Below are 14,290 nucleotides of genomic sequence, written 5' to 3' on the forward strand. Positions count from 1 at the left end.
TTAAGTGAAAAACGACAAATACTACATTAATTAAAAAAAAGTTACACGAGTTAGAAATAATAAAAAAAAGTTCTACTCTACCAAATTCCCAACTTCCGTCGCAGCTCATCGATCAACCCTTGGAGATATTCGGCTCTGACCGGATCCGTACACTTCATGAGGGCGTTGTGCGTGTCCAACAACGTCCGCGACATTGAGGCCGTTGCCAACTCCGAGTAGGCAAGTACTGCCGGGGTCGGGGTCGGGATCGGCGATGGGGAGGCGACTTGCGAGGAGGATGTCGCCTTCGCCTTCCTCTTGTTCTTCGCAGCCTTGACGCCTATAGGACATCGGGTGGGCATCGGTGTGCCAGAACTCTCTTCCTCTGTGTACGTCCAGTTGAAGTCCACCGGACGAGTTCCGCTTTCGCTGCTCATGTAACCACCAGCGTCGGTGGTCTTCATCCTCTTGAAACTTCTGCTTCTCCCTCAAGAGCGCCCAGATATTGAAATGCTTGAAGTCGCCGTACAGGGACTGGTACGACAACAGCGCTCTATCGCGCACATCGCTCAAGCTCTCGCCGCTTCCCTGCTCCCTCGAGCACTTCTCGTACTCCGCCGCGAACAGGTTGACTTGCTTGTTCACCTGATCCCAGTGCTTACGGAGCTGCTCCCTATAGCGTAAGTTGAGAGTGGAAAACTGAATCGAAAGGTTACAAATGAAATGTGGAGTAGGGGTATTTATATAAACACAATTTTCGAATTTAAAAAATAAAAAAAATCAAAACCTCGTTGCATCGTCCGCGTCGCCCACAGTGGGCGGCCGATGGCGCGGACGATGCCTTATCGTCCGCGCTTCGTCCGCGGACTAAGTAGGGCGATGACGACGAATCGTCCATCGTCCGCGCACCGACAATGGCTGACGATGGCGCGCCTGAGGCATTGGGCGGTCTATCGTTCGCCCCACTGTGGAGGCCCTAAAAAAATCAAAATTCAAGACGATTAGAAAAACAGTAGATCAACCATTTCTTTAAGTTCAATTTTCTCTCCCTTGATTTCTCCCTCTTCGCGAGTTCTCGTTTTCCTCTCCTACTCTTTCTCTCTCTAGATTCACTGAATCCTGTATATCTTTATCCGAACACTTTCTCAGTTCCCCAAATTTGCCCTAGTGGTGAAGTCATATCCTCCCGAGGCGCCAATTTTCGGTGGTGGGGAGGCGGCGGCGACTGAATTACAGTGGATCTGAAACTAGAAGGAGGAAGAAGCAAGATGAGCGCGGATCTGGTGGCGGAGAACACACATGGGAATCTGGACGAGCAGATTGCTCAGCTCAACCAGTGCAAGCCTTTATCAGAGCCAGATGTAATTTCTTCGTTTATTTGTTATTTTTCAAGGCTTTTGTTGATTTTCTGTTTGGATTATCGTAAGTTTGAATTTTACGGATCTGGTCAATTTGTACGGATTGGTGAATTTGACAAGTTTAGAGGTATATGCGGATGCTTAATTCGTTATATTTCTCAAAGTAGATAACTTTATTGTAGGGCTTATTGGATATTTATGGAATTTCTTGGAAATGACTGCTGCAAGCGTATCCACAGACTTATCTGTAATTTTCAGCCTCAGAAATGAGGGAGAGAAATAGTAGACTTCTTACTGTAACTAATGGAGAGCAGATTGAGATTTTGATCCTTCTTTTAAGTGAGAAGTGGGGACTCGGTAGATTATTCTTAGTTGATAAGAGAGTTCGAATTCATGATCTTTATGGTCATTCCTTTGAGTGGTCAACCTTGGTAGCTTTGTCAACTCATTTGCAGTTTGATTTAGAATTTGTGGCATGGTTGTCTATATTTTTCTGATGGATTGACCCTATTGTATGATCTCTCCTTTCAAGTGTGTTGCATGTTCTGTTTTACTTGTGTAATCTTTTTCAGTCAATCATCATGGACATGAAATTGGTATTGTAGTTTTAGTGTTGGTTATATGCTGAGTGTAGGTTCGGACCTTATGTGAGAAGGCCAAGGAGATACTAATGGAGGAGAGTAATGTTCAGGTATAATTTTTTTTTTCTCTAGTTTTTTTAACATGCATCTTACTGTTTAATGTTTACTAACATTTTTAAATATACTATGAGTTCATCTATGACTATCTAAACTGTTTTACTTTTGGAAAAACAGTTTCTTTTTTTCTCACTACATTCCTACATTTTATATATCACTGTAAGTTGGAGTTTCACTGAGGTGGCTCAATGTCTTTTTTTTTTCTGGGTAATTTGAGGATATATATGAAAACTGTATAATATGAAATGCTAGCTTGCTTTCTTTGTTGCTGCAGCCAGTGAGAAGTCCTGTGACAATTTGTGGTGATATTCATGGTCAATTTCATGATCTTGCTGAACTATTCCGCATCGGAGGGAAGGTATTGCTTTGTGCATTATAGTTTGCTATCTTTTATTTTTGTTCAACTTTCAGTTAAAAGTGTTTGCTAATGCTTGAGTAGTTTCTCATATTAGTTCATCTTTCATTTGGACAGTGTCCAGACACAAACTATCTCTTCATGGGAGATTATGTTGATCGGGGGTATTATTCAGTGGAGACTGTCACTGTAAGAACAAGTCCAGTTACTGCTATTTTTGAATTATCTATGTATATTACTTCTGTATTGATGGGGAACAATGTTGATAACTTTATTTGGGCATTAATAAGTGAAAATTTTAACTCTAAGAACAATCCTAATGACGCTGGTTTTAGAATCATCCCTATAGCATCTTTAAATTTTAGGAGATAGTCGGTAGGTGTTGAATAGTTTTCTTAGAGATTTACTTCTTCTACTTCTACTTGTATTCTACACTCATCTTCCCCTTTCTATTTGCTGTCCTTTCCTCCAGTGCCACCAATGTTCTTGTGTTGTGCACCTTCAAATGCTTTATAAAAACATCTTTATAGAGATGCTCTTATTTTACAGCTATTGGTGGCTTTAAAAGTGCGCTATCCTCAACGTATCACTATTCTGAGAGGAAACCATGAAAGTAGACAGGTACTGATTATTTTTTGTTTATTAGTGTTCCTCTTTATATATTTAAAGTGCTTGGAACCTGTTTTTATTTTTACAAATTTATTGAGTTTATTGGAAATTGACATATCAACCTCGGTATGCTAGAAAAAATATGTGTTTCAATAGCTTCCTTGTGCATTTTAATCTTTTAACATTATTTTATCTTCTGATTGTATGTGCAGCTGATTTTGAATGGTTAATATGAGTTTTGTTTGTGCTGCAGCTAACTTTTAACAGTTAATACCAGATTCTTTTTTGTGGTAAAGCGTCATTGCAACTGAGATAATGACATTAGAAGATGTTTTGCGTGGCATTGGACTACTAACATTTGTTAAAACCAAATTTGGATCTAGTCTTAAAGTTTGAGATTGCTGACAGCCTGACCTCTCTGTTGGGGAGCTAATGCTATAGATCCAGGTTTCGTTGTTTCCTGAGTTTTGTCCAATCATCATTTTTCTTTTAGTTAGCTGTTTGTATCAGGACTATTTTATTTGTCCCAGAATATGTGTTCATCTAACTGGCTCTTTATATTATTCATACCTTTCTGTATCTTCTTCGCCATCCAAGGAACTTGAAGTATTTATTTTAATATTCAGGAGGCCATTGTTGTTTTAGCTACTTGCCCTTTTTTAATGTAATTGTTCAGTCCTTAAACTAATATCCATGTACTATTGCCTGAGTATTCTTTTTTGTCATCCCTGCAGATTACTCAAGTATATGGTTTTTATGATGAATGTTTGCGCAAGTGAGTTTTTTTTACCCTTTTTCATACGTTCTACGATTGTTTCAATATATTGAAATCTTAAGCTTGAATAGTCTGGCAAAGTATGCTTACTTAGGTGTCATTGTTAAGGGAAACTTTCCTTACCAAAGATTATGATATGATCTCGTCAATAGATTTAGGTGGTATGATTTATAGTTGGTTTCCTGTTTCCATGATATGTTACTTGGGAGATTCGTGTCTATCATCAATTCATCATGTCTTCCTACAAAATACTTCCTATGATCCTATGTCCCATTTCAAATTTTCAATAGGCCACCTTACCTTATTTGGACGCCCCATTTCAATAGGTCATTACCTAAATTGGAAATTCAAAACATAACAAACACCACATGCCATCGTGGCCCCACTTGTATTTTTGTGTATCTCTCTTAATTTATTAGTTCTCTCTTTCATACTTTTTGGACCAATATACCTTCAACAAAAGCTACATTCTCCTATTTAATTATAAACTACTTGTTTCTTAACATCCATTACCGGGTCTCAAGGACAATTTTAATGAGATGGAGGGAGTACTGAATCTGAGAACAGAGGGCTTAGAACAAGTAAATTCTTAGTAGTTTCTGAGGACGGACTTAAGACTTTTATGTGAAGTATGTTGGCCTGATAGATACGTTAGTGGATCCAGTTTTCTATAACTTATCTCTGTCCATGTATTACAGCAATGATGTATTCGAGTATCTGTAACGTCACAAGGATGCTTTTACAACCTCTTCAATTGAGTTGCCTAATATGCACAAGTATTTCCATCCTTCATAAATACTAATGCCTTGAAAATCTCTCTTTTGTTATAGGTATGGAAATGCTAATGTTTGGAAGATATTCACCGACCTGTTCGATTATTTTCCCCTGACTGCATTGGTTCGTAGAACCCTCTCATCCTTAATAATAACTTATTTCAAAGTTTTTCACTGGCATGTTTGATATCAGGGGTGTTCCAACAGTTCTTTGGAGCATTTTTTGTTGTTGTATTGTTTGACATCAGTGATTGCAAGATTGCTTTTGTTATTAACCCTGGCGAACCTGTTTTATAAGGACTGAAGGATTTCAATCATAGTTTATATGCACCCGGATTGTTTTTGATGTGCTTGGTTTATTGTGCTTGCAATTGAATCGAATCTGAGAGTCATCTTTGTGTAGGTTGAATCTGAAATATTTTGTCTGCATGGTGGATTGTCCCCGTCTGTTGAGACCCTTGACAACATAAGAAACTTCGACCGTGTTCAAGAAGTTCCACATGAAGGTCCGATGTGTGATCTTTTGTGGTCTGATCCTGATGACCGTTGTGGCTGGGGTATATCTCCTCGTGGTGCTGGATACACTTTTGGGCAGGTATTTATCCGCCTGATGAAGTTTCTGGTTTTCATTCTTCCTTAAGGACCTTGACTTATTAGTTTCTCCTTTAATTATGCCTACTTATTCCTCAGGACATATCAGAGCAATTCAACCACAGCAACAACCTAAAACTAATTGCCAGAGCTCATCAACTGGTTATGGAAGGATATAACTGGGCTCATGTAAATATTTAAATCCATATTAGACCTTTTTCTTTCTATTCTGCCATGAGTTGGAATGGATTTTCATCCTTGATTTTGATTTGTCCACAGGAGCAAAAGGTTGTCACTATATTTAGTGCACCAAACTATTGTTATCGCTGTGGTAATATGGCATCCATTTTGGAAGTTGATGATTGCAGGGAGCATACATTTATCCAGGTTTTGCCTCTATTCTCTTGCAGTATGTTCATTTTCTGCAAAAACAATTATAGGTCTCCAGATTGGTGCATGTAGGCTGTACTCTGTAGCAGTTGATTGATGATGTTCATTGTGACTTCATCTCTGTAGTTTGAGCCAGCTCCAAGGAGAGGAGAACCTGATGTAACTCGGAGGACACCCGACTATTTCTTGTAGCTCTGATGCTTGCGAACTCTTTCGTCTATATGATGTGTCAGTTAGGGGTGTGCTTGCATGATTGTTGGTTCGTTGCCTGAGATTTGAGGTTCAAGTAATTCAGCCTATTTGAAGGTGGTGCAAAGATGAAGATGCATGCAAGATGAGAGGCTCCGAGCCTTAAAAAGTTATATTCTAACCTATCTTAGGGTCTAGAGATTGGGAACTTGGAATATAGGGGATGCTTCTGTGTATTATGTTCTATAAATTTTTGATGTGATATTCCCATTTCTACTCTTAATTATCTTTTCTTTTCCTATTTATCCTTTTGAGTCACTGCCATTTGGAGGACAGGTTTGTTTGTGGAACTAATGCACAATTTTTGTCAATTTAAACCTTTTCATTTTGTTGGTTGGAAATCTTCAAGCTATTCAAAATCTTGATATAGACCTTTTTTGTCTCAAATCATAATATCTGTTTAAATCTATGAACTTCTTGAAATTTGTATGTAGGATTTCTAAGCCCAGTGAGCTAGAAAAGATGCATCACTTCATGAAGGCAGTATATTAGTAGTATGGTTGTTTTCATTTCGCCTTTGTTTTGAAGCATGTCATTTGATCATACCCTTAATATATTACTCTATGCCTTAATTGTTAAAATGCTTACGTGATTGTTACATATCTGAATTAAAACCCCAAATCGATATCGCATATCTTTAGACTAAGAGCATTGGATCGTTTTGCATTTCTTTTTTATGGCTTATCAGCAGCACCACATTTCGACATAGCTTTCATCCCCTTGCAAGACTTCATATGCGCATGCATCTTCTCCGGCTTGAACACCTTCCCGCATTGCCTGCAACACGAACGAACACATCAGTACATTCCGGTGCCTCGTCTACTCATAAAACTCGAGATGATGACATCTACTCACGAGCAATTCGGCCCGCTCATTGGCTTATAAGCAGCAGCACAAGCTGCTTTCTGCTCTGCTGATTTACTACTATAGCTCCACTTCAAATCCTCAATCCCATCAACACTCCTTCTATCAGAATTCAAGAACAACACACACCAATCATTCACCATTTTTCCATAAAGCAAGTTATTTAACATTATTATAATTTGCAAGAAATACCTTCTACTAAAGTCTCTCTGAGTCCAATTAAAATTCCCAAACACCCTCTGAGAGCCTCCGAAGCCGCTATCCCTTCTGCACAACGCGTCTGAACGAACATTCTCCACCTCACTCGAACACGTGCTCAGCAAAGGCTTGTTCTGCGTCTTCACTGGTAAGACCGCGGAATCCTTCGTCCCTATCTCCCCACAAGTGATCAGGCTCTTGAGCAAATTTGATTTGCTGCTCTTGCTCTTCGTGCATTGAGGCTCCGATGATGCCACGTTCTTGCATGACTCGACAGCCACAGCCCCGGCCTCAGCCTCAGGAGCAGTGGATGCAACACTCTTTTCATCAACCGCGATATTCTTGCTCCTCCTCATCAAAAGTGTCGAGTAAAAAGGCACAAGGCGGCTTACTTTTTCTTTCACAGTTGGTTTTTCTTGTGTAACTGTGTCTGAACTTTTCTCCATCTCAGCTTTTCCTGAGTCATCTGTAAATGTAGATGTCTCCGACCCAAAAGAAGGCGATTCTTCCTCGATTTCAGACGGCGGTTTCGTTGAGACATCAACTAATGCATCTGTTAGTTGTGTCTGATTTTCTAAAGATAACTCATCTTTTTTATTACTACCACACTTTTCCTCTGTGTATGGATACTCTGCATCATCATCCCACAACAAAAGATTCAATTTTGAGAAACACAAACAAATCCAATTCCATTAACTATAACCAAATCAATCAATCATAATAACAACCTTTAACATTGATGGATGAAATCTCAGATCCTTTTAGTACATACTCATTGTCTGAAATGGGAGTAATGAGATCATCATCTAGCAAATCCTGCCACACATATCCTGTCTTATATCTCCTGCACAACAAAATCAATCAAAATCTCACCAAAAAAAAAAAAACCATAAAATCTCCAAATTTCCCATTTTCATCAAAAATCAAACCTCTTGTATGACCAAGAAAATGACTCCGGTATCTCCTTCCCACGCAACTCCTGTCACGACCGCATTTTCTAAGGATAGAAAACACGGTTGATCGGGACTAGGGGAGGATTAAAGAAACGGGGAAGAAAGGGGAAAACAAAAATCGACCATAGCTCGAAACAACTGGGAAGAGCTTGAAATAAAATCAGAGTTTTGAACAAAATTAGACCTGAGTATTTTAAGATGCACAACGGAAGCAAATGAACGCGGTTCCATGTATGAAGACATGAACCTCCGAGAGTCAAAATCTGACTGAATTGAATGTCTTGTCTCAATAGCACTTCCTCCACCACTTCGCTGCTCAACCTGCACATTTAGAAATATATGCAGGGCTGAGTACAAAAAGTACTCAGTGAACACATTGCCGAAAATTACACATATACATTTGAACATATTGTCAAGCCATCATCATAGTAACACTCGGGGTGTTGTTGAAAAGACCCGAGCTTACTAAAAATATCACATTGGACTGCAGTCCCTTTTTCCTGTACTTAGCCATATCTGATCACATTGTGCCGTTGAGATGGTGTTCTCACACGGTCACCTTACATACATGTGCCGGGAAGGTGGCCACCTTCCACGGTCACCTTCTCTGCCCAATATGTCAGAGGTATCCTTGTGCCGGGAAGGTGGCCACCTTCCTCGGTCACCTGCTCTGCCCAACATGTCAGAGGTAGCTTGTGTACACTAGTCCGAGCGGGGACACCACCCTCACTGGGACCCGAATTCGACTTATATCATCATTTTCACTTGGCCTTAGCCAAACAGATAGGCATCATACACAAAACATTTATGGCAGGACAACATCTTAAAAAAAATGATGAACATGTGTTCGTGTTTTCATAAAATACGATTTGTATTTTAGTATAAGAAAGCTCACCTCGACTGCTTAAAACCCCTTAACTTGAATTTTCCTGACTCCACCCTTAACTCACGGAGATAGCCTTTTGAAAACAAATAACGTACTAATAAGACTCGAGAAATTCACATACTTATAGGAATGCATGCTCCTACTTTATTTCTTTTATCATTTGTTCACCGTCAGAAGAATTTTAGAAACTTGCATATTAATTAAATTGAGAAATTTAAGTAATAGCACTTCTTTATTAACCTTAATTATTTATGTGACTTGAGAACATCGTCTCCCTCTTTCTTTCCATTTCCTTAGTGGCCGCCCGAGGCGTCGCGGGGCGATGCCGGTCGGCCGCTTACGCCCATAATTCCTCCGGTAGCTCCTCGTATTTTTCATCACAATATCGAACAAAAATCTCAAAATTTATTTAAGCCCATAATTGAATTATCGCAACTATTTCCCCTTTGTTAAGAAAAATTATATATTTTCCGGGCTTGGGATAAATTATTCATACTTCAAAATTATTTCGAAATTAATTAAATAACTCCTAAAAATTTATTCAATCCCATGATTAACTTATCGTAATAATTTCCCACCGAGAATTTATATTTATTTCGGCCTTGGAAAAAATATTCTAAAACTAAATAAACAAGTCCCCACAATTAATTCAATTATCAACCCAATGATTTATTTACAAAACCCAAATTCTCCACCTTATCACTCAAATTAATATTTTAAAGCCCCAAAACAATTTTTAACTCATCCTTATCTCTCCATTTTATTTTGTAATGCCCAACTAAAAAAGAATGGCCCAAACTAAATAAATCCTCTAATTTTAATTTATTAACCCAATTTCTTAAAACAAAACAAAAGCCCAATCTTAAAAAAAACAAAAGGCCCAAGTTAAAAGTCAAAGAAAAAGGAGTAAAAATACTCCCCTTCTCTCTCTCGGCACTTCCGCCTCCCTCACTCTCCTTAACAAAATTTTCCCCCAAATTTTCCATAGATCCTCATTTGGAGAAATCCCAAATCCGTCGGCCTCCATCGTCCTACGCCGGCGACCTTTACGCTGTTTCGCCACCACCACCGTCTTATCTTCCGCGGAAAACGCTGATGCAGCGAGAGGAGAAGGAAGTCGTCGCTCAGCCGCCACCGCTGCTGCTGATTCGTCGATTCGCCGCAGCCACCGCGGCTGTCTTCCCCGGCGGAAATCGCAGCTGTTCGCTGCTCGTTGGCGGAATCAAGGACACCGCCGCCGTTCCACACCAGAAACTGCCGCCGCTGTTCGTGAGCAGCCACGGGAACTCTTCACCGGCTTCGGACAGCCCCGACGTCAATCAGAACAGCACCGAAACCAACCCGAACAGCCCCGCTGCTGTCGCAGTAGCCCCGAAACACGGTCGCAGCCCCCGACTTCAGACGGGACAGCCCCGATTCACCTCCGAACAGCCCCGAAACCAACCCGAAAGATAAGTTTAAAACAAGGTTATATTCTTTCGTGTTTTCGATTAGCCACGGCAGTGTTCGATTGATGATTGAGTTATGTGTGGGAATGATGTACGACGAACATGATATGAATAACACCGATCAAAAGGAAAAAGATTTTTACCTTCGTTTGATTGCACGATTGTGCGAAATTCTCCTTCCTCGACTCCTCTGTTCGACGTGGAATTGGAGTGGCAGAGGAAATAGTATGTGGGGTGTGTGAAGGGATTATGTGGGGTTTGTGAAGGGATGATTAGGATATATGATGGTGATGTTTATGGTGAAAGAAAGCGCATGTACCGATTTATATAAGATGGCAAATGATGTAACTTGCAAGTATTATTGCAAAGAATAATTACCATGTGTCAGAGGATGAAGAATTTTTCCACACTTCATTAATGCAACCTTCATTATGTCTATTACTCATCAAGGCAACATTTAATGCTGCCATGACTATGGTCCTTCTCGGATAAGCTAAACAAATTTTAATAATAATTTTTTTTTTATTATTATTAATTATTTGAGTATTTGCTTACTTATACATTGAATTTGGTGTAGGTATACTTGGTTCAAGTTCGTGGTCCTCCGTGTCGAAGTACCCGCTTTCTTATAACATATGATGTAAAAATTAAATTTTGTTGGACTTTTGTTTGATGTAACTAACATTAAAATTTTGATTATGGGACTTTATTTATTTATTTAAAATTTATTATATTCATATAGGTGTAATATATTTACGTGTTATTTTCATTTACCTAACGTCAAAACAAACAACAACGACGATCCATCGCAGTTCGGATTTAAACGCTTAAAATTCACTTATATAAATAATCAAGCTAATAATATTATTTCTAATAATATCGGCTTAGCGGGTCGTTACATACTACCCCTCTTAAAAGAAATTTCGTCCCGAAATTTAGGGAGTATTTAGACAAAAAGCTCGGGATATTTCTCCTTCATTTTCTCTTCTAGCTCTCATGTTGCCTCTTCTGGTCCGTGGTTTGTTCCACAAAACTTTCACTGTAGTAATCGACTTGTTCCGAAGCTGTTGCGTCTTTCAATCTAGTATTTCCACCGGCTTTTCTTCGTAACTCAGGTCAGACTCTAGAGCGATTTTTCGTGGCGCATCACATTTTTTTTAAACACGTACATTCGAAGTTGGGAGACGTGGAATACGTTGTGTGTGTTCCCAAAGTTGGGTGGTAATGCCAAGCGATAAGCTACTATGCCCACTTCCTATAGAATTTCATAGGGTCTCACGCGAGGAAATTTAGAGGTGGTCTAACAGTTTTAACTTTGATAGGAACTGAATTTGGGATCCCAAGAGAAATATTCGAATCGTTCTTGCTTTGTGTAGGCTCCAAGGTAACCATGAAAACAAAACAATTATAATTATTTCAATTACGTGAGTGTTTGGTTCACCACAAACTCTCACCAGTAGCTTGCAACAAAGGTTTTCATGAAGTGCAAAGACTAGGCTCAATTGGGCTCATTATGCTTACTCACAGAAAAGAAAAATACAACTTCAAAGGGTTTTAGCTATACCCATAGAGCTTGGGAAATTTTATTGAGGGAAGAGCTTGTCAGATGGAATAAATTGTGAAAGTGATGGTATGATGAATAGAATGTAGATGTCAATAATAGGTTGCCAATAATATAATCAAAATGAACAGTGAAGTAGAAAAGTTTCAAGTATCCCTAGATGATAACAAGAAGACCTGAGATGGTGGGTTACAAATGGATTTAAAAAGAATAGAAAAAAACAAACAATTGCAATTTGCTCAACAACACTGCGATAGAATATCATATCAACGAAATGTTTAGAGTTTATAAGCAATCCAGGGAAACTAACTAATAAAGAGAGCAACAAGAGGAAACTAGCCAAGGGAGAAGCAATGTGCCAGCTTTAACGTGGAGCTTGCAGAAAAGCTCAAATCAAGAGACAACAGTCATATTTGAATTCAGAAGATGAGAGTATTCAGGTAAAACAAAGAGCTTGTCAATAAGGATGTCTGAAAACACAAAGGGTCAAATTAAAAGGTTTAAGGTCACACCAGATGGCTGCTCCAAAATAGTAAGACTGAAAATGAATGGTCTCAAGTGGATTTGAGAAAGAAGAATAACAAGGAACTACCCTTTTGGGTCAACAACATCGTGATACTATATCACGTTAATGAATTCACAAAGTTTATAATCCAATCACGGAAATTAACTAGTAGAGAAGACAACCAGAGCAAACTAGTTTGGGAAGAGAACAAATTACTTTAGACTTAGAGTTGCTAAAGAGCTCAAAGCATGATGGAATAATCATAGTGGTATTAAGAAGAGGGGACTGTTCTTTATAAATTAAAGAGCTTGTCAACAAACACATTTAAAATCACAAAAGGTCTACTAACGATCTTTGAAGAATATATTATTATTCAAGAGACAATAGTTTAGGGAAACATGTTCATTCTGAAGGCTATAAATAAAGCAGCTTCGAGTATAGGAGTTTGGTGGTAAGAATTCAGAGAGTCAAAGTATTGCTTTTATACAGAATGAGTAAAGAAGGACCGTAGTCACTGTAGGTTATCAGAAAACATGAGGGAGTAAGCTCAAAACTGAAAGCGATTCACAACCTTGACATAGAAGAGGGAAAGTAATGGCACATTACCTTGCAAAAGAAGTCATTTGATATCTTAATTCAATAAAAGTATTTTGATCAAGGGGGGTGCGAGAGAGAAAAAAAAATGGAATTCATGGGAATCCAAGTAAACATTGCTGATGAATCTTCTTGGTTAACTACAATGGTAATACTCCATTGTTTAATTCTTTATAGAGGATGGTAAATGAGTTATGGGATACTTTGGTCACAAGCTAATTTCACTTTATGATCACGTCAAATGACCATATGTTGGGAATACGACTCTTTGGTACTCTCTATTCGTCATAACGCTCATCCTCGTAACACGTCGTTTCTGCTTACTTATTATTTGCAAGACTGGATTCTTTGTCTACGTTGCAGTCAATTCTCTTGCTAAATATGTTTATATCACTTAGTTGGATCGAAGGTACGACCCTTTGTAGTGATTGGATTGTCAAGAAAGACAATAGCTAACCCAACTTATTCATGTCATTGGGACGTAGAAAATGGCATCCAACTTCTATCATCTTTCCAGAAACATCGTTTTGTTCTATGTTAGATTGCTTTTATCGAAGTTTCTTTCTTATCGCACCCTTTTCTTTTCGTCGCTCGGGAAAGCGAGAAATGTTCATACTGTACTTTCTAAGTTCGAGTTCATATTGTGTTCTAGAAGGAACGCAAACCTAAGTATTCTAAGTTCTTGGGAATTTTGATTTCCCCATACTAGCAACATGATTCAATGACTAACTCAAAAAGAGATGTCATTTCACCAATTGGTACCAGACTCGTATACGTTATACTTTCATATTTCAGTACCTTTTTCCATTTAGGAAAGTTACTTCTTTTATTCATACATTCACAGTCTTTAGCCAAGAAAAAAACATACTAACTCTTTCTTTAAGCATGCTACCAAATCAAGAAACATCAACTCTTTCTTTAAACTCAGTATTTTCATCTGTTCACTCAAATTAACTGCATTAGCTATTTCTCCATTTCAAACTTTTAAATATATTGACTTTCTTTTGAAAAAAAAAACAAGTTACCTTTTTCCTCGTTGAGCGCGATGGGAGGGAAGTGCTAAGAGCATTTTCATCGATTAGACAGCCTAGTGGGACAAGGCTAGACCAAAGATTTTCAAAGAAGACTCTCGGTTCAGAGCGAGAAAGAATGCTCTGATACCACTCTGTCACGACCGCATTTTCTAAGGATAGAAAACACGGTTGATCGGGACTAGGGGAGGATTAAAGAAACGGGGAAGAAAGGGGAAAACAAAAATCGACCATAGCTCGAAACAACTGGGAAGAGCTTGAAATAAAATCAGAGTTTTGAACAAAATTAGACCTGAGTATTTTAAGATGCACAACGGAAGCAAATGAACGCGGTTCCATGTATGAAGACATGAACCTCCGAGAGTCAAAATCTGACTGAATTGAATGTCTTGTCTCAATAGCACTTCCTCCACCACTTCGCTGCTCAACCTGCACATTTAGAAATATATGCAGGGCTGAGTACAAAAAGTACT

General features: G+C 38.7%; 3 protein-coding genes and 1 long non-coding RNA gene across 4 annotated transcripts; 2 read left to right on the forward strand and 2 right to left on the reverse strand.

Annotated features, from left to right (window-relative positions):
• LOC121774748 lies at window positions 1-877 on the reverse strand. Its single transcript, XM_042171626.1, has 2 exons — window positions 767-877; window positions 1-678 (listed from the first exon to the last, which is right to left on the reverse strand). Exons 1-2 carry the CDS (start codon window positions 875-877, stop codon window positions 106-108), a joined length of 684 nt encoding a protein of 227 aa, XP_042027560.1. The 3' UTR covers window positions 1-105.
• A 161-nt stretch (window positions 878-1,038) lies between these two features.
• Window positions 1,039-6,118, forward strand: LOC121774746 (serine/threonine-protein phosphatase PP2A-2 catalytic subunit-like). Its single transcript, XM_042171625.1, has 11 exons — window positions 1,039-1,340; window positions 1,972-2,028; window positions 2,310-2,393; window positions 2,508-2,579; window positions 2,940-3,011; window positions 3,734-3,774; window positions 4,605-4,671; window positions 4,951-5,142; window positions 5,238-5,327; window positions 5,418-5,525; window positions 5,655-6,118. Exons 1-11 carry the CDS (start codon window positions 1,248-1,250, stop codon window positions 5,718-5,720), a joined length of 942 nt encoding a protein of 313 aa, XP_042027559.1. The 5' UTR covers window positions 1,039-1,247; the 3' UTR covers window positions 5,721-6,118.
• A 194-nt stretch (window positions 6,119-6,312) lies between these two features.
• LOC121774745 (protein SOSEKI 1-like) lies at window positions 6,313-8,028 on the reverse strand. The gene is made up of 5 exons (XM_042171624.1): window positions 7,977-8,028; window positions 7,568-7,683; window positions 6,834-7,470; window positions 6,633-6,743; window positions 6,313-6,554 (listed from the first exon to the last, which is right to left on the reverse strand). Exons 1-5 carry the CDS (start codon window positions 8,021-8,023, stop codon window positions 6,452-6,454), a joined length of 1,014 nt encoding a protein of 337 aa, XP_042027558.1. The 5' UTR covers window positions 8,024-8,028; the 3' UTR covers window positions 6,313-6,451.
• Window positions 8,029-8,796: 768 nt separating this feature from the next.
• LOC121774749 lies at window positions 8,797-10,841 on the forward strand. Its single transcript, XR_006044988.1, has 2 exons — window positions 8,797-10,145; window positions 10,704-10,841. It is a non-coding gene; the product is annotated as an uncharacterized LOC121774749 (long non-coding RNA).
• The last annotated feature ends 3,449 nt before the right edge of the window (window positions 10,842-14,290 follow it).

The sequence above is a fragment of the Salvia splendens genome, chromosome 17 (assembly GCF_004379255.2).
Source record: "Salvia splendens isolate huo1 chromosome 17, SspV2, whole genome shotgun sequence".
In the NCBI taxonomy this organism is placed as follows: Eukaryota; Viridiplantae; Streptophyta; class Magnoliopsida; order Lamiales; family Lamiaceae; genus Salvia; species Salvia splendens.